Source organism: Staurois parvus, unplaced genomic scaffold (assembly GCF_062004578.1).
Source record: "Staurois parvus isolate SC_StPar_1 unplaced genomic scaffold, SC_StPar_1.0 ptg000066l, whole genome shotgun sequence".
Taxonomy (NCBI): Eukaryota; Metazoa; Chordata; class Amphibia; order Anura; family Ranidae; genus Staurois; species Staurois parvus.
In genome coordinates this window covers 4,291,198-4,318,233 of record NW_028317862.1, presented here as the reverse complement: position 1 = coordinate 4,318,233, position 27,036 = coordinate 4,291,198, and the positions used below count along the sequence as shown (strand labels likewise).

General features: G+C 41.5%; 1 protein-coding gene across 1 annotated transcript in view; it reads right to left on the bottom strand.

The window, feature by feature from the left end:
• LMO4 (LIM domain only 4) overlaps positions 1–26,114 on the bottom strand; it is a 43,447-nt gene extending 17,333 nt beyond the window's left edge. Inside the window, exons 1-2 of the mRNA XM_089668903.1 lie at positions 25,818–26,114; positions 22,266–22,504 (exon numbers count right to left, since the gene is read on the bottom strand). Of these exons, the coding sequence (XP_089525029.1) occupies positions 22,266–22,501 (236 nt within the window). The 5' untranslated portion in view covers positions 22,502–22,504; positions 25,818–26,114. The remainder of the gene's footprint in view (positions 1–22,265; positions 22,505–25,817) is intronic.
• Positions 26,115–27,036: the final 922 nt, after the last annotated feature.

Here is a 27,036-nt window from a genome sequence, read left to right as displayed (position 1 = left end):
TACGAATAGATACGAATAGACACTAAACTAGATACCACTGGCAGATCAGGAAAACTAGTACAGCGCACAAACCTCCACTGGCTAAGTGAGTGTGGTGAAGCAAGTAAAAGACAAATTGGCATTGGCCTTATTTACAATAGTAATATTCTTAACTTAAGATTAGTCTGCTCAGGGGTCTAAGTGAGGTTTATAGCAAAGTACAGACTAGACCGTTTTAAATAAAACCTCTCAGGATTTGGAGTACCACAACAGTCTACTATAGACAAGGAAAACATTAAGCATAGAAGGAAAAAACAAATCCCGCCCATGAGGATCTAAATCAGAAATTCCAAGCAGGAGACCAGTTCAGCCAAGTTTTCTGTGATAAGTTTACAATGTGTTTGAACTGAATGTTTGGGTCTTCATGTCCAATGGGTCCCAAGGACAACAAAATGCGTGTGGGCAAAGAGTTCATAAACCACAAATTTGAAGACTCCAGACAACATATACTCATGGTGAAATAGTGCATATTGATTATGGAAGCCATTTTGCCATTCCCCGGCTAATACATAATACAACATAGACCAACACTTTCAGATGCTGAAGATTTGATTGCTTAGCTTATCCATTGAAACTTTTATGTTTGGAAATACCCTAGCTCTTCTGATTTCATGTCTGCTTAGAAACCAACTATATTAATAGCTGCTAAGCTCCAAAAAAAAAAAAAAAAAAACACACTGCAGGAGTTTCAGCAGTGGGGACACTAGATAAGCACATACATGTTCCAAGACAGCGACTGCGCAGGTTAAGAGAAAAAGTAAAAGATGAAAAGATGACAGTCTTGGACCCTACACCTTCAAAAAAAAAACAAAAAAAAAAAAAAAAAACGGAGTTTACGATGGCTCTTATTTCAAAAGGCAACAGGTTAATTCAGCTACAGATTTTTCATATCAACAGGAATATATTTATCAGATCAAATTCTTTTATCATTCTGTATTTGATGTGGATTATTTTTGCTTAGATATTGTTAACTAATCCCCCCAAAATTAATCATTTTCCAGAATTATTCAATATGATAAAGTAGAACCACAAGCAAACTGCTAAATACAGTTTAAACATATCTATTTACAATGTCAACTGCCAAAGAATCCGTAATTCAGTAAGTCAATCTTGTGAATTACAACTCTGTATCACACACAGCCAGGAAGATCGCTTTACTACTTCCTGGTTCAAGTTTACTGCTAATTAGACAGAAGTAATGATACAACTGGAGGTTCAAATGTGACATAGAAAAGTGCATTGCAGAAACTAAAATGTCACTGCAATGCGGAAGATGTGTAAATCACAATAATAGTTGTACAGCATTACAAATCCTTTAGCAGGTAAAAGTGTAATAAATATATGCATTTCCACTGTATATTTAGCTGCTTGCCTGGAGTTTTGTCTGCAGACATAATAAAACAGCTATACAGTGGCCTGTTAATGGTAAGACTGGGGAACATCTGTATTTATAAAGAACAAACCACACCATTGTTGGGTTAGAGAACGTTTGTATCTCTATAGGCCACAGAAGACCATGGTTGGGTTAGAGAACGTTTGTAGCTCTATAGGCCACACAAGACCATGGTTGGGTTAGAGAACGTTTGTAGCTCTATAGGCCACACAAGACCATGGTTGGATTGGAGAACACTAGTATCTCTATAGGCCACACAAGACCATGGTTGGATTGGAGAACACTAGTATCTCTATAGGCCACACAAGACCATGGTTGGATTGGAGAACACTAGTATCTCTATAGGCCACACAAGACCATGGTTGGATTGGAGAACACTAGTATCTCTATAGGCCATACACGACCATGGTTGGATTGGAGAACATTAGTATCTCTATAGGCCATACAAGAGCATGGCTGGATTGGAGAACATTAGTATCTCTATAGGCCATACAAGAACATGGCTGGATTGGAGAACATTAGTATCTCTATAGGCCATACAAGAACATGGCTGGATTGGAGAACATTTTCATCTCTATAGGCCATACAAGATCAAGGTTGGATTGGAGAACATTAGTATCTCTATAGGCCATACAAGAGCATGGCTGGATTGGAGAACATTAGTATCTCTATAGGCCATATAAGAGCATGGCTAGATTGGAGAACATTTGCATCTCTATAGGCCATACAAGATCAAGGTTGGATTGGGGGACATTTGTATTTCTACAGGCCAAATTTGACCATGGTCAGGTTGAGAACCGTTTTCATTTCTATAGACCATACCCAACTACTACAGCCATCTCCTTTCTGAATTTTCTAGGGTGATGATCAACTGACCAACATGCTGCCCTCTCCTCTCTATACACATGCTCTCTCATATTGAATGCTCATGTTTGTACAAAGACCTTTCCTTACAATGTTTGGTAGAAAGTGCAAGATCCTACTAGAGCCTATTGGAATGTGAACAGGCATTCAGGTAGCTTTACAACAGTAGCCCATGGCAACCAGATTTGTATTTTGTAAACATCTGATGGTTGGCATGAGTTACTGCACTTTGCACTACCTTATTTACTGCTATAGGATGGGCAATATCCATGAAAGGTAGAACTGAACTTACAATCTCAAAGGGTTGACAAGTGAGTGATAATGAGTGCTTGTTTGTGAAGGTCCTCCGCATTGGTCAGATTTTCAAGCAGGAGCAGTGGAAAGGACTGGTATTTGAACTCACAGTCCAAGCTATGAAAGTATAAATATTCTTAGATTATTCACTTTAGCTGATGAAAGACCCCACAGTGAACAGCCATCCTAAAACATCCAAGATGTTCTGCTGCATCTCTGGTATTTACTGAAGTGCTTAAAAGTCTTGAGCTAGATGATTCATCCCTGAGGAGTGTACAGCGTGGTCTAAAATACACAGCAGCCAGGCTGCAATTGTCTCTCTGCCACCCAGCTGGAGTGTATCACACTACTATGAAGCACAGCAGGGGTTAATAATGTGTCTGCACCGGTCCAAGTGCTTCTCATTACCGCAACATGCTTCCTCCTTAGGAAAGAAAAAGAAAAGAAAAAAAAAATCTAATTGCCCGGAGTTTTCTGAATCTGATCTTGCAGGAGGCTTGTCATGTTCAAACTACTAATTTGCTGTCGCCACTTTATTGAAAATAGCCTGTAAGTTGTTATTAAATGTATCGACTGAACGACAGGGAGAGTAGTAAAAACTGCCCCTTAAGATGGCTTTTAATAGGAAGCCCGAGAAACAAATTTTGCAGCGGCATCGATTTGTAGAGTTCAATCAAAACTCCATTTCAAAACTAATTAGTCTGAGGCCCGGGATCGCACGCTGACACGTTCCTGCAGAATGCTTAGGGTGGTGGGAGGGGGGGATGGGAGCCAAGCACACGTGGTACTTCCGGAGACAGGGGGCTCCGGACACAAGAAGGCAACCTGAGGTAGGATACAAAACCTCTGATAAAGATACAAAAATTACACTGAGGTATAATTAGCAAATAAAAGGACATCATGTACAAAACTGCTTGTGATTGGAACTATTTAAAGGGAACCTGTCATAACTGGCTGTTCTCTGTCTCTGGTGACATCTGTAAGCATTACCAATTAAAGGACAGACGCCCCCCAAAAGCATCACACACAGCGATATGTCCACAAGGGAAATGGCACCATGAGCAGGACTTAAAAAGGTGGCCTCAAGCAAAGGCTAGGAGCCAACATTACAGCTATCCTCTACTCCACAGCTGGCCACACACTAGTAGATTTCTGAACACTCATACAAAAATTTGCATCAGTACATTTCATGACTTGATGAAGGTCGAACAAAACTAACAGCTTAAAGCTGGCCATAAACAGTACCAATCTCAGCCAGTTCAGCAAGCACCGGCCAAGATTCAGATCATGTGTGGGCAGGCTGAATGCACCCAAGTTGATTGATCATTCAACTTGGATGCAACCAACCTGCCGGATTTTACATGCGATTATTGGTAGCGACAATTATAGCCGCTAGCAGTAATCACAGTGTTCTCCCAGCAGGGATGGCTCCTCCCGCCTACCCCGCAGCCATAACCACAGCTGCTTACATACCCAAACAGTTGCCACAATTGATATGATGCAGGCACGATTCAGCTGATAATTTTTTTTTTAACCTGGCTCCTTCAATTTTTCCACTGAAGACTGCTGAACTAGGTGGTGCCGACAGGGCCACATCAGCAGGAATCAGGAAAAATTTGAGCCATGTATGGACAGTTTGAAAAGCGGTTGTAAAGAATAAAATATTTTTAAGTTAATAAATATGCTGCATTAATGTAAAAAAAAAAAAAAAAAACACACCTTTTAGGTGTAGCTCCCCTCCCCCTCCTCAAATACTTACCCGACCCTGATCTTGATCCAGCACTGCTCTCTTCCCCCCTCCTCAGTGGACTCCGTGAAAGCAGCAGCAGCCATTGACTCCTGCTGCTGTTAATCAAGTCTAGTGACAAGGAAGCTGAGGGGCGGGGCCAAGCCAGTGTGTGTGTGTGTGTGCGCGTGTGTGCGTGTGTCAATTGCACACAATGTGGCTTAGCATTGTGCTCACACAAGTGCCCCCATGGCTTGCTATAGTGGCACTCGGGAAGACGGGGCCAGGAGTACCAGTGGGGGACCACAGAAGAGATTGCATTGCACAGAGCAGGCAAGTATAATTTTTTTTTTTTTAATACACCACACACAGAAAAAGATCTAGTGCAACATGCAAGAGCAAACAGACACCAACAGTGCTGCCTTTATTATGAACGAACAGACCATTACAAAATAAAACACAATATATTGGTCAATATCAATGGCATAAATTTGAGATGCTTCTGAGATTATTCAGAATCCATTTACAGCTGCATATGACCTGCAGCTGACACCTTTCTGACCTGCATTTACCTGCTTCAAAACAGGTTTTCCATTCCAATAGACTTGCATGAGAATGCAAAACCACAAACAAAAGCTTGCGTGTGCGTGTGTGTCAAAACCATGTCGAGCCAAGCCCTACCTGTTACAGGTCAGTGATCAAAGTACTGATTCTAGCAACAATCTAAAAAAAAATTAGTAAGGCAGCCTCTGTATCCATCAGAAGTTATAATTGTTTCACACTTGGGAGATTTTTTTTTTTTTACTTCCTGTCTGAAATAAAACTAGAAGGACATCTCTTAAGGGAGGGAATTACCATTTCAGTTGTCACTAGAACAACTGCCCCAAATTGAAGACTTCTGTTCTAGTGACAAATCAAAATATTGGATGTTCCTTCAGTTTTAGTCCCAATGACAATGGCCACCAGGAAAAATGATGAGGGCCAATATGCCTAATAGAGACAGTAATAAAAACCTGACAGGGGTTCTAACTCTTCACCGCTCTATCTGAAATTAAAATACAAAAAGCATTTTAGAACATCCAATGTGGCATCCTGCTCATACGTGCTTCTAAAGTGGCATTGCAGTCTCTTGTTACACGATTGTATGAAAGCACCCTTTCACACACTAGTATAAATGAGCCTGCAGTGGGCTGAAATAATGTAGACTAGAACATAGGAGGCTTCATTTTCACAAGATCACTTTTGGGGCAAACTGGAAGACTACAATTCTTCCACAGGGATTTACCAAGTACAACAGCAAGTCAGACAAAGTGAATGCCGGAAGAAAACTTAGTACCACTCAGCAGGTAAGCTATGCCCAGAGTTCAAATTCGCTAAAATAAAAGCTACTGATAGCCATCACGTGCAGGAACTTCTCCAGCAGTTTTCAGAGACCCCACACTGACAATTCCAGGACGATTTGATAGGTAAGTTTTGCACTGTTAGTGCTGAAGCTCCAACATATTCATGGCAGACTACAAAGTGATGGGCCAACATGAAAGTATAGGCACAGGAGAGAACAGGCAAGCTCTGACACTTTCTTGTAGTAAAGGTTGCCTGATTAGATCCTGCAAGACACTCGGGCTGATTGAGGGCAATGTGCGACTTTTCTTCATAGCTGTCAGCATCTTGTTTTCATATGGGACAGTGATTTTAAACTGAGCCTGTCATTGCAGAACTATGTAAGCTGCCATCAGTGACCTGAACACGCATGTAACCTGGCTGTAATGCTGACCCAACGACTTCAAATTTGAAGCTCTTGACCTCAGGATCATTATGCCCAGCATAACAACCATGCAACTACCATTTATAGTATAATTCAGCAATGTAACCAAAGTTGGGCAAATAAAGTGTACCCACCAGCATACTGTGGAAAATCGCATGTGCAGCAGCAAAAAAAAAGCAAAAAAAAAAAAAAAAAAAAAAAAAAAAAAAAAAAGGTACAGAATGCAGAATCAGTCCCATTTCACACAAGCAGATTGGATGTCGGCAGGTATAAATGATATGTCCAATGACACTGGCTGCTCCATAGAGGATAAAAGGAGGGTTCTAATGGGTCCGCCTGAAAAACAGAAAGACATCCAATTCCCTTTTCACCTAGCAGATCAGACCAGATGGCAGGTTGGTGTAAACGGGCAGGCGGTCCATTTGTATCCAACCACCCATAGAGGAGAGTCCACGCTGCATAAGCAGCTACCCACATGCTCAGCGGGGATCAGTGAACAGATCCCACGCAGATCCTACATGGAGCCCACCCCGTGTGGAAAGGAGCCTATACAGATTAGAATGCGCAGCACAGGGTACAGAACAAAGAGGTGTGCAGCACAGATCAGGGTAACAATTGTGTGAAGTTTAGAATGCACAGCAGAAAATGTGGAGCAATATGGCCTACCATGTGCAAATTCACGAGGTGTTGAGTAGTGAATATATAGAACAGTGTGTAGAGAGGAGCCTCAACAGCGCAGCCCACTTCATTGTAAATCCACCCCAATCCTCATAAACCTATCAAAATTTATATAAGCTCACAATGTTCATTTTCAGAAAGAATTAACGTCTCCTTGTTGTCCCGTAAGTGGCATATCTTGAGTCTGGCAATAGGTTACTCAGGAACCTCTTTGTTGGGTGGGGTGGAATAAGTGCACACCTTACTCCAAAGACTGAGATTTTTAAAGGCTGGAATGAAAAATTGGAGAGAAGTGGTGTTGTCAAGGCAGGACCAGGCAACTTCTAGAGCTTGCTGTTCACCCTTGATCTGCTAGAAGTCATCAGAGATGTACTTTCATACACTGTATTTACCGAACAGACACTCTATGGAGACACAAGAGCCTAGGAACCAGCATGTGAACTACAAAGCCTGAGCATCACAGAATTAAGTGGAAGACTTGGTACACCTGTATATCACAGCCTGTAGGCCTGTAATGAAGCAACAAGTCTCATATACATACAAAACACACGGGTGCCTGTTACACACTCCTTACAATAGACTGAGCTATGCTGGTACCAGGCCAGAAAGTGTGCAATACATATAAGCATTACATCTTTAAAAACATGGCACAATTCTGCAGGAGCCCTCATGCAACTCACATCTGGTCCTACACCAATATACCCTATAAGTAGCAGCACCACCTCCTTTTACTCCACAGATCAGTATCTTGATCCAGTTCACAGCTTTTATAAATTCATTCTTCTGGGCAAGGACAGATTTGATACATATTCCTACACCAATTTTCTGTGAGCCACAAATCTATAAATACCATGTTGTACCAAGTACCATGAATGAACAGAGGGAAAAAACAAAAAAAAAACAAAAAAAAAAAAAACACAAATTACTAGATTTGTCAACCAGAAGACAAACCTTGACAACAGTTCAATTTAAATTCTTGCATCTTGTTATACTACAAACTAAAGTCCAGAGACGCCAACTGGGCATGGAGGAGGAATTTCATGTTGCATTTAGAGAAATATCTTCAAAGCAACTGGTTCCTTGCTACAGACTCGATGTTCACAAATACAACAGAACAAACAGCTGTCAGAAAGTATTGAGTATAGAATAATCCCCAAAGTTATTTCAAATTCATTAGTATTAAAAAGGCATCCTTACCCCACACCTGTCAGTATTTCACTTAACCAGTGAACCTTTAAAAGAAATATTTAAACCACATTATTCTAAAGAGACAATAGTCAACAGATCTGACCGATGACAAGTGGAAAGGGGAATACCGTTAGGTCTATGAACACAATATGACCTCTCTTGCAAGTCAAAATGTTATCCATAGTAAATAATGATGCTACAAAACAGATTTTTCCAGTTTTTATCGGTGTCACATATGCTACATAGAGACTTTAACCTCTTCACGCTGAGCACACGCAAATATGCAGCCTCTCGGCGTCTGGGCCTTGACACCAAGAGGCCGGACATTTGCGCGCAATTAAAAAAAAATATGTGCTGAGAGCTCACGCCCCGTGCACTCCCAGCACACGTCTGGTACTCACGGCAAAGGTCCCAATCTCCTCTTGTGATCGGGACCTTTCCCGATCATGTGACCGCTGTGACAGCGAATCGTGGCAGCCACATGACCCTAAAACCCCACCCGCCTCCTGGTTTCTGAAACCCTTAAAGGGCCGGGAGGCGCTGGCGCCAAGGGGTTAAAAAAAGCACACTGCAGCCAAAACTAACAAAGTGGTTCTAAAGGTTCAAGGTTTTTTCACCTAATTTCTATGCATGAAGGTAAAGAACCTTCTGGGTGCAACTCTACCCCCAGACCCCCCCCCCCCCATTAGTACTTACCTGAGCCCCATCTAGATCCACCGATGTGCATGACAGCAGAGGCTCTCTGGGGTCCTTCTCCTCATTGGCTCACACAGCCAATGTAAATCACAGTCAGGGAGCCAATTAAGAAAGAACTGGGGGGGAGTGAGCCACACTCAGTATGTGACTGGACACAGAGTGTGGCTCAGGAGCGAGCCTGCTCTAGTGTCCCCATAGCAAGAGGTTTACTATTCGGAGCACTCAGCAAGAGGGAGGAGCCAAGACTGCCAACGGGGGACCCAAAAAGTGGAGGATAGGGGCTGCTCAGTGAAAAAAAAAAACATTGCACAGAGCAGGTAAAGTAGAACAGGTTTGGTTTTTTTCATTAGAAAAATCTTTCCTTTAGACTCACCTTAAATAGTGTCTAAATCTAAGAACATTAATGTAATATATTGTAGCTTACTAGTTTCTTAGATAGGGTGGCTGTGTTACTTTCCTTCTGAGGCTTCTCTTATTTTCACTTATGGATTCTGCCTGTAGTACACTTACTGAGCGACAATGCTCTCCCTCCCACTGCACTGTATTTATGAAGAGCAGCTTTGTCACTGTAGGCTGCTCTCCCGATTCAGTCTACAGGCATCTCCCCATCTAAATAACATAACATTAACTGGAAGGTGGTGTTCTTTAATCACAGAAAGCTGACTGCATTGTTTTAGATCTAATTTCAGTGCACAGGGCTTTACAAGACACTGAATTTCTGGCAAATCAAAAAGGTATTTTTTCTTTACTTTCAAAAAATTAAACTTAGCCTGAAAGAAGAAAACTAATGACACCATCACATCTAAGTAAGGGTAAGCTGTAATATATTTAATGTCTTCCTGCCGACGTGGCGTATATGCGCGGCCTCTCGGAGGGGGGGCTTTGACTATTAGCCAATCACAGCGGTCACATGACCCAAATGCCTGCTTCCCAGCATTTAAACACTCTTAAACGGCCAATATACTTTAAAGCTGGCCATAGAGACTAGTAGATCTCTGACCAAACATTCAACCGAACAGTACATTTGATGACATGATGAAAAACCATTTACTTTTGGCAATCAATTTGAGTAAGTGGACCATCCCAAACAAAAAACACATTCAATTTTAGAAATTTGTTCATTAAAGAAAAAATTTCCCATCCCGCTCCTTCGAATTTTCTTGTCATTGCTCTTGAAAACAAAACGTCAAATTTGACACCACTAACGATTAGAAAATGAAAAGGTATTTTCTTAAAGTTAATATTTTCGAACAAAATTCTACAAGTGTATAACCAGCTTAAGCTTTGGAATGAAAACTGGAAGCACCAAGGTTACTTCATTGCATTTATTCAACATCCTGGTGGACACTTATCAGTTTGTAATGCAGGATAGAAATTTTCAGGCAAGCCCATTTCAGGTTCCCTAACGACTCATAAACCGAAAACCTAGCATATGAAAAGGTCAGTACTAAAAAGTAGCTCAGTCACCAGAGGCAAGCTCTCTTTGGACGTTATAACCTAACTGGTAACACATGAAGCAAAAGAGAAGTTGCCAAGCACAGACTTCAGGAAACTGATTCACCAACCCACAAGAGTGGAGCTCTCTGGAGTATGGGTTATTTCCCTTTTGCCCGTTTATACACTCTCAGGCCAACTGAAAATAAATCGATCATCTATGCATGGATTGTCCTGGATAACCACGATTTCCCCCAAAGAATGCTAGATTTGCCTGTTCAGTTCACAGTCATCTTTCTGACCAAGAAATCCTACAAAATTATGGAAATATCATCCAGCAGTCAGATCATCCAACTTCCACCTGATGTTGATCATCTTTAAAACTGGAGTAAACCATTAATGAATTACCTACTTGCTAAAAGACCATGTATCAAACCATTTACATTAAAGAAAAATATCAAATGCAGTTCCTGATGTTGACAACAGTGTCCTATGCCCACACAAAGGGTGACAATGCAAAGCCCAATTGACAGACCAGGACAAAGCACTATCAACCAATAACAGAAGTATCTGAACAAGGGCCTTAATGGCAGGATCACCAGGTAGGATTTTAAAGAATGCTGCATTTAAATCTTGAACACAAGTTGAAAATACATCAACACAGTAAAGCTTATGAGATTTTAGAAAGTAGGTTTACATTATTTAAGCTGCCTTGAGATACACAGAGATTGTCCCTGTCTAAATGTTAGCACCTAAACCAGATCAAGACCTTTGCCTACACCATGAATCAGATGATTTTCAGCCAATCACTACTGGGGAAAATTTTGATAGAACAGGTCATCAAATTTGCACAGCTCTCTTCCTTCCATCCCAGCTTACAGCCAAAGTATTTGGCACCCATATGAAAGTTTAGAACTTCTTCCTCTTAGGATAGTTCTCTATGATTTTGAAAGTTAACATTTCTTAACTCCCTTCATGAGCAGTGACTCATGTAAATTTTAGTAATGGACTGGCTCCAAAGCATTCAGGTATAATGCATCATCTCTCTTATGCACAGGACCATAAGGCTGGCCATACATGGATCGACATTCAGCCTGTTCAGCAGATACCAATTGAATTTTGATCCATATGTGACTATTGTGTTTGAACAGAAGCCAACCTACTGATCAATTTCTGTTCAACTGCTCAATTGGTAATTTTTTGCTTGATCAGCGCTGCAGGCTACAGACTGCAGCATCGATGTGTGTGTTCTGATTGCAGGAGAAGTCTTGTCGCTGTCAGAGGAGAGGATTCCTGCATCCAGCGCCAGTTTTACGTTTGAGCCACTGGCCTTAGGCTGGCCAGACAAAAAGCCCCTTTCTTACTTTGATCAAGAGGTGTGCTCCCTTGTAATTAATCTACCAAACCCTTGGTAAAACCGTTGTTTCTGGTGCTATGGCATACAAAGAATGTAAACAAGAGCATCACTGTTCTGATTAAAGTCTGGTAAATGTTATTAAATGCGGCAAAGGGTTGAGAGAACTAGCCAACATAGCCTGGTCGTTGACCTGTACCATTGAATACAAAGTAAAAAAAATAAAGCATTGTCCAGTATTTCTCTTAGTTAAAGACAGAATCTAAGCCTTAATGAAGGAGGATGTTTGACCTCTAAAACGTGTTATCCATTTCACCTGACCTTTGTCACAATCTATTAAATACTTACTGGACTTTAATCAGAGGAGCGGCACTCATCTTTGTTTACATTCTTTAAATCACTCAAGAGACCCTAAGGTTACCCCTCTATAAATATAATTTCAGGCCCAGCACTCCACCACAACCACCTCTTGCTGTTATGATATATGAAGGAAAATTTCTCCAGCATGATAAATGACAAAAAGGTTGCTCATACATGTGCTTGTTGCCTATTCACTACCCCCACTTGACTAAATGCTATTTCAAGCCGGACTGAATTAAAGAAACCCAACAGTGTATGGCCATATTAAGGAAGCAGATGGGGATGTCTCAGTGTTGGATCAAACTATTGTGTTTAATGTCTTCTATATTGTCTGAAAGGCAAAAAAGATGGATGTTGTCTGAGAGACATTTACTTTCTGCTAATGACCCAAAAACAAAAGATCAATGATTTTTCATAAAGGGACAAGCAAATAAAACCCAAAAAGTACACTTTTCTCACCTTAATTTTATTACCATGGTATATATCTCAAGTTTTCCTTTAGGGCAGTTAAATAAAATTATATTCAGCTACAGCACTACCTGCCTAGAGTTTGCATGTTCAACTTGTGCCTGCATGGGTTTCCTTCTAAACTCCAAAGATATGCTGGTAGGTTAACTGGCTCCTGTCTAAATTGGTCCTAGTTTGTGTATGTACGAATGTGAATTATGGAGCTTAGATTGTAAGATCCTTGAGGACAGGGACTGAAGTGAATGTGCAATTTATGTGTGTAAAGTGCTGTGTAAATTGACAGTGCTATACAAGTACCTGCAATAAATAAAAACATTTGAGTATACTTCAAACATTGGTTGGTTTATTACTATAAGCTTGTGGACAAATGATGCAACTTCATACAGGGCATTGTACAGGACATGGACAAGAGGGAGAAAAATAGAGAAAAAAAAAAGGAAAAAAGTTTCTTGTGGCACCAACTAACTGACTGTCCCTTCCTGATTTGCCAACATGCACTAGAATATCAGCTGGAACTACATGACTACCGAGCTAAAATCTAATTGCCTTTTACGGCCAGCACCCTAAACTTAAGGCCTAGATTGTTTCAATGTGATTTGGTCTTAATACAGTAAGCATGTTTAAATGGTTTTAAAAGTACATTGGAACAAACAGGCTGCAAAGAGAAAAAAAAAAAAATTAACAAGCTGGCTTTGTAAGTATGAAATAGACGACTCATCTAAATGTCTCTCCCAGTGAATGATTGTTCTGGTCTTGATGTTACCCTATTATAGCTCAAGCCTCTGGGAGCAGATAAAAGACCTTGGCCCCAGCAGCAAACTCTTCATAACTTGTGAAACTCATTTTAGATCTGTCTTGACCAAGTTCTCCAGGGCGTCACTCAGTGTTTTTGCTCTATGTGCAGTTCTTTATTAGCAGTCTATGATTGAAACACACGCTACATTAAAAAGGCCATTCCTGTTTATCAGGAGAAATAATTCACCTTCATATAATTGGACAAATTCAGTTCTAGTAGCAAGTAAGAATTGTAGTACTCCGAAATGGATTTTAACCAGTGAATCAGTGTTAACTTTGAATATTATAACCAATTTTCTAACTTAAAGGTTAAAACTCCAGGAAAACTTTTTTTGCACCATTAAAAGGCCTCACTCACATGGGCATACTAAAGCATACATTCTTTGGAAGGGCCATGCATGGGATGCACAGATGGTGTGCATCTGCGTGCAAGACAGCCCCGTTTATATCTTTTGGGAAGCAGCGACTTCATGGACACAGTCGCTCCTCCCAATCTGACATTCGTGTAGGTGTGTATACGTGCCCCCGAAAGCATACTGTATGTGTTCGGGACACACCTGCACCTACGCAGATGTCAAACTGGGAGCAACGACTGTACAGAACACTTGTGCATCCCATGTTGGCAAACATGGCCTTCACATGTGTCATTTAAGTACACCTGTGTGAACGAGGCCAAAATGTTCTTTATTACCTTATGAAAATGTGTTCTTTTTAAAAGCATGGGTAGTGAGAAATCAATATTTTGTTTGACAAAAAAAAAAAAACCCACAAAAACCAAAACAACTTTCTGCCCCCATAACGTCCTTTACATAAGACCAGTGCTCACTATGCCCTCTATCTCCCAGTCACCAGTCTTGTGACCGCCCTTGAGAAATAGTTCTCTTCTCAGTAAGTGGTGTTGTAATTACACCTCTGCTTGCTATGGTTTGGCGAGCCTCGGAGCCTCAGATGCATGGTCTGAATTGCCCACTCTTATTGTGTCCGTTGGGTGTAATGACGGTTATGTGGTTGTATACATAAGACATTGAATGGCAATTTTTACATGGGAACATACTCACCCCCTTAATCTCACCTATTAACAACTACAATTCCCACTGCATGATGGGAATTGATTTTCTTGTGTCACATCTGCACGGAGCGGATGTGACATGTCATCCACCATAATAACTCCTCTGGGCGGCCAACCACAGATGCATTTTTTTAATGGGAGCAATGACATCAGATATTTCAAAACCAAATTCATACTAAAGGTGGCAACTTTACTGTAAATATTTATATGCTTCATAATGTACAGTGTTTATTTGATGGCTTTTAAGCCGTAACATTTTATGCGTCCTGGAGTTTGGCTTTGAAGTTAAGGTGTGTTATAAGGTACCGTGATTTTCAAATATTTGGGGTACGGAACAGTGCATATTTACAGTTTTCCTCATAGTCACAGGTAACCAGGATAATACCTTTATAATGCTACCACCTATTATGCGTGGTTTCCCATCTGGACGTCAGGAAAACCTGACCTGCTAGTTCTGTGTGAAAACAGGGTAAGGTAATGGATAGGAAAAAGACCCAACACCAAACTTTTAAGTCTCTGTAAAAAAAAAAGGGAGTCTCGTTTTTAATTTGTCTGATGACCATTATTGCTCATTGGCAGTATTTGTCGAGTCAGACAACTGCCGTGACAGAAAATGAGCTTTTATACACACACACGTAAATGCCAAATATATATATATATATATATATATATATATAAAAAATCTATCACGACGGGTTAAATTGCATAGTACATGGAAATTTGACTTTTTAAATGTGTTCTAGTCAGATATGAAAAATAAAATTATTTGACTGGCAAGTTTAAATAAACATTATTTGCCAGTTTGTTGTTACATGTCATCGCTACCTAGAGGTAGAAATTGAAAATATTTAGATGTAGGAGCTTCATTATATTTGAATGGTCACATTTTTTTCCCCATAGCATGGAGTGGGAGGCTTGATTATGGCACAAACAGATCAGCCTACCACCTCTACCTATAAGGTGTTACTCATTTAGAAGAACGTATAAGCTCCAAAAAGGTTGGGGTATAACACATTTTTTCCGAGACCATATACTGGAGTAATCTCACTCTACTGTCCAATCAAGAACCACATAGACCATAGTCTGTCTTCAGGTCCAGACAAAAGTATAACGTTTGCCAATAAGGGCACACAAAGTGAGCAACTGATTAAATCTAAGGATATATACAGTGTTGGTGGGACTCGTAGAGAAGTCTGCGATTTCTGAGACCATCCCAGATGTACATACCTGCCAATGAGTAAAAAGTGCGTTTTGCTGGTTTGGTTTAAGTAGGCCTGTACTGGAACATTATGGGAGGTTGTCAATGATGGCTACTCCTGAAAATGCCATGCTTTTAGCAGTCATGCTGATCCAGTTACTTAAAGACCTCCCAAGTAACTGGAACACATATATGCCTGCCACAACTCAAATACTGTCCAATTAACCGAACTGAGCCACGAATTACCGTGTTGGCACCACCCAGGTGGAAAATTGTCATCCAGTGACATGCATCTAATCCCACCATTCAGGTATTCTAATAGCCATGGGTGCCGACTATGAAAATACAATAGCTGGCAGCAGGAGATTCCTACATCCACCTGAGCTGAAGGAGAGAGATGTGCATGGCCAGCCTAAGAATGCAAAAAAACTGAAGCCAGAGCTAGTCAGGCGACTAATATCCTTTGGAAGTCCACAAAAGCAAACCCCATGGTAGAGGTGTTATATAAAAACAAACCCTAAAAATAGGAACTACATAGGACTTTAAGGGTACCTCTCCGCAAGGTAAAATAGACATTTTATTTATAAATAGTCACATATAAAAAAGTAATTCTAAAAGTTTAAAAATAATTTCAAAAAGAGCAGAAAATCTGTCTCATCATAATATATATGTTCACACATTAAAACAATACAGCATAAAAAAAATACAATAGCGTATCCAAATGGGACATATTCATAGTGTTTTTCTTCTGAAGAAGGCATTTTTACTTTATGGTGTGGCACCAGTAAAGTCCCATAAAGTTCCTATTTTTAGGGTTTGTTTTTCTATAATATATTTAAGGTAAAGGTTGTGGTACCAGTAAATCCACTTCATCACAAAGTTTTCTGGAGCTCTCTTCCTCTCAATTTAACGACCTTTGCCCCATGGTAGAGGTGTCCTTTAACAGTTCTGCCATCCGATAATCGTATACATTTCTACAGCACAAGTCATACTTTTGTAGCCTTCCAAATGTGAGATACTGTAAGATCTGCAAAACCTGTTGCTTGAAAGCAAAAAAGAAAAAAAAACTAAAATGTCTGCAGCCAGTGCTTTAGTTTGGTACTAGTAGGCAACTGGGCATAACTGCACATTATATATCTATCCATTCATCCAAGCACTTCACATCAACCCCCCCAGGTGATCTGAATGTGTTAGCCCCCCTGCATAGCACAACTATTAGCAGGATAAGGCCACTAGTCTGAAATGCCCCAAAGACTGCCTACTACACGGGCACCTTTTCCAGACTGCTGCTTTTTAGGCGGCATCCTTCAATGACCTAACCAGTTCTTGTAGATATGAATTCACTAGAAGCATTATGAAGTGGACCGGTCAGCCTTTCATTCAGTCATGCTGCACACAGTAGTTCTTAAAAAACAGGGTAGCTATTGTATGTCATACATTGTCTTCACTCCTTTGTATTCAACAGCCACCCAAGACCACATTGGCTACAAAAGACAATACGGTCTATTGTTCGTTTTTAATTGCCTGGATGTTGGTTATCAGTCTCTGTGCATGAAGGTCATTTGTAGGTCAAACCCAATTTCCCTAATGTGGTCCAGTATGATATGTTTGCATTTCCCTTTCTCACGCTCCCTTGCATAAGATTGGTCAATTTGCTTTCATGGGAATGCTTCCCATCAGTGTGTACAGGCCGAAAATTTAATTATATCATTTTCTAGAAATTGAAAAATCACAGTGAATGTAAACCCTTGTAAATTAAGAGAAGTAATTGCTTTTCACTCTGAGCCAAGAACGAAGGCAACTGTGTAACTGTAGCCTTTTCTAAAAACTTGTTTTCACAGAGTTTCTGCGAGGCAGGAGAGTTAATTATCTAACCAGGGGATTGTGCAGGACAGTGTTTGATTTAAAAGGCTCGAGGCTTTAGGTGCTCAATTAAGTAGCTATCAGTCTCAGTCTGGACTTTAATGGGCTTTTTTCCCTCCTCTTCAACTCCAGCTATGGGGGGGGGGGGGGTGTTGGTGGTGCGGTGGTGCGTTGGGGGGGGGGACATACACCCCAGGTCAGGCTAATTAAAGCCAGGGGACTCCTTAATTGTGATGACAGAAAATGGTTTCAGTTTCCTCTGTTAAGGTCTTCAGACTAGAGGAGATCGTTAATATTTTAGCATTTGGGGAACACAATCAATCACAAAACAGCAAGATGTGCCTATATAGTGAGACCATTTACAATTACAGGCAGATCATTGTTCTAAACGGTAGATCTTGACATAAGAGAGTGCTCGCATGTAAATATTTTATTTAATGTTCTCGACTGGTTGGTGTCACTGGATCTCATCTAATCTACAGATGTAGCTGGAGTCAAAGTGTGAAAGGAGCACCGGTCTGCTGGTGGCAACAAAATCCAATGAATGTCAAATGAGAGGTACATTGCTACCATGAGTTATGTGTGTAATACCACATAACTCATGCTAGGCAATGCACCTCGGTGTGCGTAACACAAAAACAGGTCAAATAACGACACCACTTTACAAGTTAAAGAAGCAGTGTCCTATCTAAGATAGGACATGGAGAAAAAATAAATAAAAGGAATACATATTCATAGGATACAGGCCAAAATTTCAAGGTGCAGTACCCCATCACCAATCAAGAATGTCAAATAGTTTACTACATATATAAATGGTTACTGCACCAATACTCTAATACAGAGATCATTATATCCTATCAATATATTTATGTACAAATATCCTGTTTATTACAAATAAGGCATACTTAATGCTCCCCCAACTGGGGACACGTGGAACTACAAGTCACAGCATGCCATAGCCGAAAGACTATTTGTGTAGCACACAGAAAGCCACAGATGGAGGGGGTAGGTCAGGGAATATTCCACAGGTCTCCCTTTCAAACCTATCACAATTTAGGGCCATCACAACAATACTTTATATATTTTGACTGAACGTACCACAGCCTTGTCATGTGACATGCAACTGCTAATATGCATGAGAGACATTCTCGAGAAATAGTAAAGAGAACCCCGGGGTGAGCCATTATAAATTCTGAAGTATTTAATACCTCCTTTCCTTTTTACACTATGAGCTGTCTAAAACACATATATGAATATAGAATGATGCATCTTTATGGCCAAGTGTACTCCTCAAGTCTGCTGTACTCAAAGCTTGCTCTATATGTGTCAATCATTTACACAGATATACATTCAAACATGGAAATCAAAGCTTCCACCCATTCCAGAGTAAGCATTATTTGTCCTATACTCCAATTTGCACTTATTCAATATGTCGATTACTTCACCTTAAACTAGAGAACAAATCAGCTCCATATTCATCTGGAACTTCTAACGTTTATAAAAAGTACTGGTGGCCCCTGGCGCACTTACTGCCATTCTTAAAGACAGCATTAAGACTGTTGTATTAGCAGCTGGGAGAAAATTTAAGGACTTCAAGGTCATAAGTATTTTTTTTTTTTTAAATATAAATTCTATCCCTTAGCATTAACTGTTTTCAAAGCAATTATGCACGTCGCCTTTTTCCGTTTAATTCCTTTCCGCAGTGTAATGCATTAACCCTCAGCTCACCGGGGGTTAATGGGAGGTGTATTAAATGCTACAAAGTGATGCCAAGAGCCAAGTCCATTAAAGGTACTTCATACTAACTGGATACTAAGGCACCTTAAAAGCTCTGGGAGCTATTGATACTTAGAAAAAAAAAGGGCTGAGCATAATGGCTGCAGCTACATTAGACAGGAGAAGGAGGGGAGAAAAAAAAAAGAAAAAAAAAAAATCTGCCAAATTACGCTTGGTTAATTCAGAGTAACAGATCTGCCCCCAAGTGAATTGGAGGCCTTGAATTAATTCTGTTATGACAAATCAAGATAAACGTTCCCCCTAAATTGCATGCGATTTAATTAATTTTTGAGATCCAGTTTTTTTTTTTCCTCTTTTCCCCTCTCTCCCAGCTAATAGTTCACATGCTCCTGTGCTGTCATTGTGCTTGAGTGGGCAGACTTCAAAGTGATATTAAATAACCAACTATTAGATTTACCTAGCACGTCCTATTGGAAAAACGCCATTTAATTACCTAGCCTGTTCAATTAAAGGGACAGCATTCCCTGAATATAGCAGCTTGCTGTTGATTACCAGGGAAATTAACTCTCTGCATGATGTCTCTTGGACTCTTTCTAAACCACAGCAAAAGGAGGGGGTTGAGGGGAGTGGGGGGCAGCTACCAGGCTTATTCCTATGAGAATTACAGTCAACACCTCTAAAGACACAGTAATTGAGGAATGTTGTATCATATACGCTTAAAGCTCAGAAACTTAAAATTCTTTACCCCAAAGCTAGTGAAGCTTTGTTATTTACCTTTAAGTCTAGCAAGTGCAATCAAGAATAATCAAATTCACGGATGCTTCTGAAAATCGGTAACTGCAGCAAGTTATGTAGACCATCATACACCCTTTTATTGCTCCCAGCAGCACTCTAGTCTACAGAACGATAGCAATCCACCCTTGCAAATAAATGTTCAACAGCAAAAATAAAAATCAATCATATATAGTTAAGGCAACCTAACCTGCATTAATAGACATTCTCTCCATGACTTCTCAACCACGGAGAACGATTGGCCAGGGGCTATCTATACAACACTGCTGTACCACAGGGATACAGGTGAAGCACCGCACCTTTCCTTCTGTATTTTTAAATCATGGTAACACAATCCCCCGTCACAAGACAGCAACGTTTAGAATCAAAGATGCTGTAATCACATCATCGTCTGGCCAAATCCTTTTAATGTTTCCCAGCGATCAAGCTCTGGCCCTTTAACAGTCTGAATCCTCAGCCCTGGTTAATAATCCCCTCTCTTACAGGCCAATTTTGTTAATTAAATGTTTTGTTTGCGATGCAGCTCTCATTCAGTTCGGACACGTCATTCTGAGCAGATCTAAGCCAGGGCCCAGATCTCATTAGATAAAACCTATCAGGACTAAAAGAAAATGGAGGAGTCACTAATTAAAGCTTTTAATTGTGTGTATTCACTGTCAGCCTGTTTTATCTCGAATCTGCGATTGTGAGCTGCATGTCAGTCTCCCACCAAAAGCACTTTCATTAATGGAAGAGGTGGATTTGGCCCCCACCCCTCGCCCCTACACTCAAAACGAAGGGGAGAGCAGAAGCACTTTGTTTGGACTCGCTCAGAAGGTGCATTTCAAAGACACAATCATATCCTCCCATCAAACTCCCTAAAGACATTTCTGTCCACATCTTTACCTTTGTACTTGGCCACTTTGCCAGCTACTATTAAAGACCAAAAATATTTGATTTAAAAGTCCGATCACTACATTGATCACTATTGGAGGCAAAATTTTAATTTAGCTTTGTTACATACTTGGAGGTAACTTCATTAATAAAATATTACTTTTTTGTGTTTCATGCCATACAGAACAGAAGGATCGGTTACAAATACCTGTCACATACCAGCTAAATGAGATGTTTGTGGTCAACTCAATAATGACACATCTGAACCCAACACCCTCATTTAAATAGCTGTCAAGACACAAGATTTGTAGGCACGCATCAGGTTATGGAGAAAAACCACAACAAACATAGCTGTGTTCTTCAAAATGCAGTATCCTGGCACTCCCCTTTGAAAAGGTTATGTTTTTGTGATTGCCCGGAAGCTAAGAGGACTGTAATTAGTAACAAACTGCTTCCAACTAGTTGTTAATGACCAGTAGCCTACACAACATCTGGACAATGGTGTCCACTTTTACACTTCACACAAATGGCCCTCTTCCTCATGTTCCACCCCATTTCTTTCAAATTCTGTCAAGCTCAGAGTAGTTCCTCTAACTGCACCAGGAAGGTAAAGAATGGGAACCGTTTTGCTGAACTGCGTGCCGGTTTTCTAACCTTTAAGTCTAAAAAAACCACTTAGTGAAATTAATGTTGCAATCCCTCAATGGCCTTTTTCGCTGAGAATATTACTTCTATTTAGCTGATTGAAGACATCAGGGTTCTGTAGAGGACATAGGTTATATTATTTGGACTCTATCATTTTAGCACTAAATGCGTTTTAAAGGGGCATTAAATTCAACCTGGGTCATAGATAAATTCCCTTACCAAGAGTAAAGAGTAGAGCCATTACGAACAAAAGGAAAAAAAAACATGCATTAACCCAGTGCATTACATACTAGTACAAGATATAGAATAGAACATTTTTTATTCTCTTAGTGCTTTTATTTGATGCACTAATGGCTTGGTTAAGGTAATCTTTAACAGGACATATTTGGAAGTACAGGGCAACCAGGTGCATCAGTGTATTAAACCGTTCACTTAAATTAAATATGTAATCCTTCAAATGCTTTTCTGTTTAATGACTTAAGAAGCTTGGTTTCACCTGGACGGATCAAGGCAGCACACCATTCCTTATCAATTCCCGTCTTTAAAATGACATTAGAAAGTATGATGGACATGCAATTAATCTTTGCTCACACCTTGCGCAATTAATGACTTATTACTTTGGATGATTGCATCCAGAAGTCAGGAAATGGATCGTTTTCTGCAGGAAGGGAATGCAAAGGATGCCCAAACTAGCGCTGGTAATTATAACATTCAGCATGTTTGGTCATGTGTGAAGTAGAAACTATGCATAGATAAGATCACTCAATATTTACACACATTTCTTCAGAAATATTAGCTCGGGATATCATGTCATGGTCTGATCTGGCTCACAAGTTAGTTGCTAGATCAGATATGTCATGTTCTGATCTGGCTCACAAATTAGTTGCACCCCATGTGCCTTTCTTTTTTTTTTTAAAGAGATGCCCATGTGGTTGGTCATGTTAGTTTTGAGGCATCTTCGGCATCATGAGGTGTTGTAAGCCGATCTGAACTCAAGTTTATATAGTTAGAGAAACAAAGTGAAGGACACAAACCTGATGTAGTCATTTCTGCACAGGATCATCCCACTTTTTGTGTAGCACGAGGTACCAATTTCCCCAAGTTGAGCTTGACAGCACGAGCACTTGAGACACCTACTGTGCCAGTAGCTGTCCATGGCATAGAGCAAGAATCGGTCTGCGATCTTGCCTCCGCATCCGGCACATCTTTTCCAGGAGAGGGTGCTAGCGGTCACCGGGGGTGGCTGGGCACTACTACCTGGGTTCACCATGATCTAAGGGGAGAAAGAAGCACAAAGCAAAAGAAAAGGGACAGAAGAAGAAGAAGAAAAAAAGGATTAATGGGGAGTTCTCAACCTTCTACTGGGTTTACTACAGTAGCAAAAATTTGGACCAACCTAAGTAACAGAGACAGCCAAGTGCTAGACTATTTTGTTTTGGGTCAATGATTTTCCTTGAAGTGCCACCCACCAGATATCACTTTACTTGCTACTTACAGCCCCTGCTGTCTCTAGCTGTGTAGAGACCTGAGCAAAGTTCCCTAATTTAAAACACACCCCTTGGAATGCCAATAAAAGGTTGATGATACAGATGACACCAAGGCAAATTTCCATATCTGAAAAGAGCATTACCTAAAGATAAAAGTAATGCATAATTAGAAGCTGACAATAATTTTATCGGTTTACTTAAGAGGATTAAAGTGCAAGCTTTTGAATACATGCAAGTCTTTTCTGCAGGCATGACCTCTCAAAGACCAAAACTACAGTAATTTAACAAATCTGTCACCACTCATGCAAAGAACAGGGTAAAGAACTCGTCAGGCCGGTTTTTCAGATATCTGACACTTTTTTTTTCTTCTTATGGTAGCAGTTATAATCAATTTTCTATTACTGCTGATCAGCAGAAATCTCGTTTGATGTCAAGGGGGATCAATGAATGTTGCTTTGTAATTTGGGACAAACAAACAGTGCTGAACTTTAGGAAGCCCTGTTAACAGCCTAAACAAACACATGACACTTTTGTCTCACTAATCTGTCCTTGATCAGCAATTTAAATGCAATGAATCTACACCTTCAAAGGGCTTCCATTTACAGATAAAAGTCAGGAAAGAAACATCTGACTGTCAACTCAACTATAGCACCACTAACTGTACACAGAGTAGGTGTAAGGTGGCTAAAATTGGGCATCTGACCCCCAAACCGTAGTCACTGTTATTTTGAAGATTCCCTGGAAGATATTTTAACAAACCTATAGACTAGGGTAATGTGCTGCCCTAAAAAGTCCTGGTGATAAAAGCCATCATAGGTCCAGATAAAGATCCACCAAGTTAGCAGTTTGCCCATTTCTACAGAGTTCTCCACAACAATATGCAGGATGTCTAACCTACTTGATACCACCAAAACACACTTGAAACCTCCATAGCCCACTTGATACCACCAAAATATGAAGGCTGAACTTGCTGCATTACCTTCTTGACAGCAGACAGAGATTGCCGTTTCAAAAGAAGATCTGCAGCAGCATGTCATCCTGGGGGAGCGAACTAATGCATTTTCTAATCAAGCTTTGGCATAATGCGATAATGGCTTTATGGCAATCCAGTAAGGCTTCAATGCCATCCTGCTTTGGTGGTTTTATCCATAAGCAACCATCAGATACACAAGCGCACACACACAAGCGTGGACATCCCAGCAGAACACAAAGTTTGCAGACAGTCTGAAGTTGGTGGCAGCAGATCCCAATGACTGTTTGCAGAGGACAGTAAATAAAACCACATAATCTGCCATAATCAGAACTGTGCCTATTAAGCTGTAACAAAACACTAGGACTTGGGAAACGGAACCACTCTAAAAGCCATTATCTTCGTGTACCCAAATGCATCATACCTTTATGTAAATTGATTTTATCTGATGCATTACTCAACAAATGGCTTTTGGTAACATTTTCATCTACAACCTCTAAATGAATCTGCATTTCCTGCCTAGAACCTACCAAACGTTTCCATTTTTTTTCTCTCCCCCCCCCCCCGTTGCTTCAAATTTCTTTCGAGGACGACTGCCTAACCTGTCCCAATCCTGGTAAAACATTAAAAGAAAAAAAATGATAAAAGAAACATGACACTGTGCCAGGCATCCAGTAACCACATTAAGTAAAGCTCTTAAAGACAAGCAATACCTTAATGCTGATTAAATCTACTAGAGATGAATCCTGCTGAAGTGACCAGAAAGGACTCTCAAGATAACTTATAGGGAGGGCTCTCATCAAGTTTCATTGCAGTTGAGGAAATAAAAACCTTTTAACTTTAATAGAGCTGCTACATAAATTATATAGCCAGGCAATTTAGAGAATGTAAGGGGGGAAAGCCAGCAGTGGCAGCTAGAGGAGAAGGCAACGTCTTTCATTTCACAGAGATCTCCGTAGAGGGGAGGAGGGTCGTTTGTAATACAAAAAAAAAAAAATAGATTCTTAATTCAAGGCTGTGTTTTAATTAGGCAAGTCACTGGATTCCCAGTTCGGAGACACAAAGGCTAGTGGAGCTCACTTTGATCTCTGTGCCATAGTTCAGGGAGAGAAAAAAAAAAAAAAGGGAAGGCAAAAGAAGAGGGTTTCCCAGATCAGACTACGGAAAGGAAGGTAGATGGCCATCTCCCAATTTACAAGACAGCCAGGGAATCCTTTCCATAGGAAATATAGAAGAGGAAGGAGGTGGGGGGGCAAATATGTTCCACAGAAGCTGATTATCTGCAAGAGGGTTCTGTTCCATGAGAAGTGCTGGGAGTTCCAGAGACTGCAGGGGAAGCAGGAGAGCAAGGCTACAGGGGCCAATCCTACCGACAGCAGCTCTGGGGCCAACACCATGTCCAGGGCAACCCATCCACAGCCTGAAAATACTGTCTAGGAGCCCAATGGATTTACTAACACATCTCAAAATGTGTCGTATTTTCTAACAGACCCCAAACAGGACATGCTTGCTAATACATCCCACAGAACGTTTACAGAGCTCTAAAAAGAACCCCAAACAGGTCATTTACTGATATGTGCCGATTATGACAGATCTACCAATAGAGCCCTAATAGGACATATTTACTAAGACTGCCCTCTAAAAACTTTAAATGTCCAAAGAACGCAGATGACTAGAAATGAAAGAGGGTGCATGTGGCTGGGCTTACCAACAGCGTGTTCTATTGGATCACACATGGGGTACATGGCAATCTTTGACATTCAGCATTTTTAGGGGATGTGAAGCCTGGTGTTATGCAGCAGAGTACTCTTCCCAAATGTCATATGCCATGGTGGAGGATCACTGGGGGTAAGGGATCCCTATGGGGGTAAGGGATCCCTATGGAAGTCATGCTCCCAGCTACATGGAGGGTGCATACACACACTAAATATGATCTCCTGATCCTCCTAACTTTCCTGGAAGGAATGGGAAGCTTGTCACTGCTGACCTTCTGAAAAGTAGAAGGCTTGCAGATGTGGAATTCACTGCTCACCACTATGGAGCCCCCTGGATTCCGGGGCCCCAGACAGCTGCCCTATAGTGAGAAGTCCAGAGGGCCCCCAGAGAGGGGAGGGAAGGATCAGGCTTACCTCTCGGGCCCCCTCCACTTAGGCTCCGTACACCACTCTCACACGTCCACTGCTAGTTGCCGCAGATAAGGCGGCTGTGCGATCCCAGCCAGGTCCTCCAACACGCACAGATCCTCGGCTCTACACAGCCCTAAGTTGTCCGGAGATCGGGGGAAGTCCCAGGATTCCGGAGCTCACAGTCCTGCGGGTCAGTCCAGCCGTGTGCACAGCGATGACGATCGTGAGGCCGCTTCTCGTGCTGCTGCTGTTCCCTGTGTGAGCCCTCCGCTCTCTCTACCCTGACATGTGTTACTGACGGAGCAAAACCCAGCGCTGCTTCCCAGCTAGCCCCGCCCAGCCCAATCCCCTCTCTCCTCCCGAGCTAGCCCCGCCCAGTCCATTCCAGTCTCCTCTTCCCAGTTGGCCCCGCCCAATCCAATCCACTCTCTGCGCCGGAGCTAGCCCAGCCTATTCCTCTTTCTGTTCCCAGTTGGTCCTGCCCAATCCCTTCTCCGCTCCAGAGCCAATCCACGCTCTGCTCCAGGGCTGACCCCGCCTCAGTACATCCCCTTCTCTGATTGCTCAGGCGGAATCATAAAATAAGCCAAGGGAAAGCCAGCGCCTGACACCGGGGGCGGGCGGGTAAGATGATGGACAGGTCAGATGGGCGGGTTTGGAAGCGGGGAGTAGGATGATGGACAGCTTAGATGGGCGGGTGTGGAGGCGGGGGTAGGATGATGGACATGTCAGATGGGCGGGTCTGAAGGCGGGAGTAGGTTGATGGACAGGTGTCTGTCTCCGGCGGTCCTCTAATTGAGAGTGTGATGAGCTGGTCTCCTGAGCCGAGCGGACGCCGATTACAGTAGAGCCGTGTCATTGATTAGTACACCTGACTGTCATCTGAGAGCTATGGGGCTGCCAGGTGCCTGACTCCTCCTCTAATGGACGGAGAATGTAGATCGGGCTTGTCACTACAGCACACCTGTTATCAGAGACGGGGGGGGCTGGACTCCTGAAAATGCTCCATGCCTGGCTGCTATGCCAAGTCCTGCCAACTGAGAATCCAGCTCCAGAAATCAGACAGGCTCAGAGGGGGGGGGGGGGGGGTTTGAGATGTCTCTCCTTCCTCTGCCCCCCAGTGATTTGGGCCCCCTACACACTTCACATAGTGGGAGCGTGCGTCACTGATCGTGGGGTTTTTTGTTTTGCACATTTCCAGGTGTTGCGCATATGGAGGCCC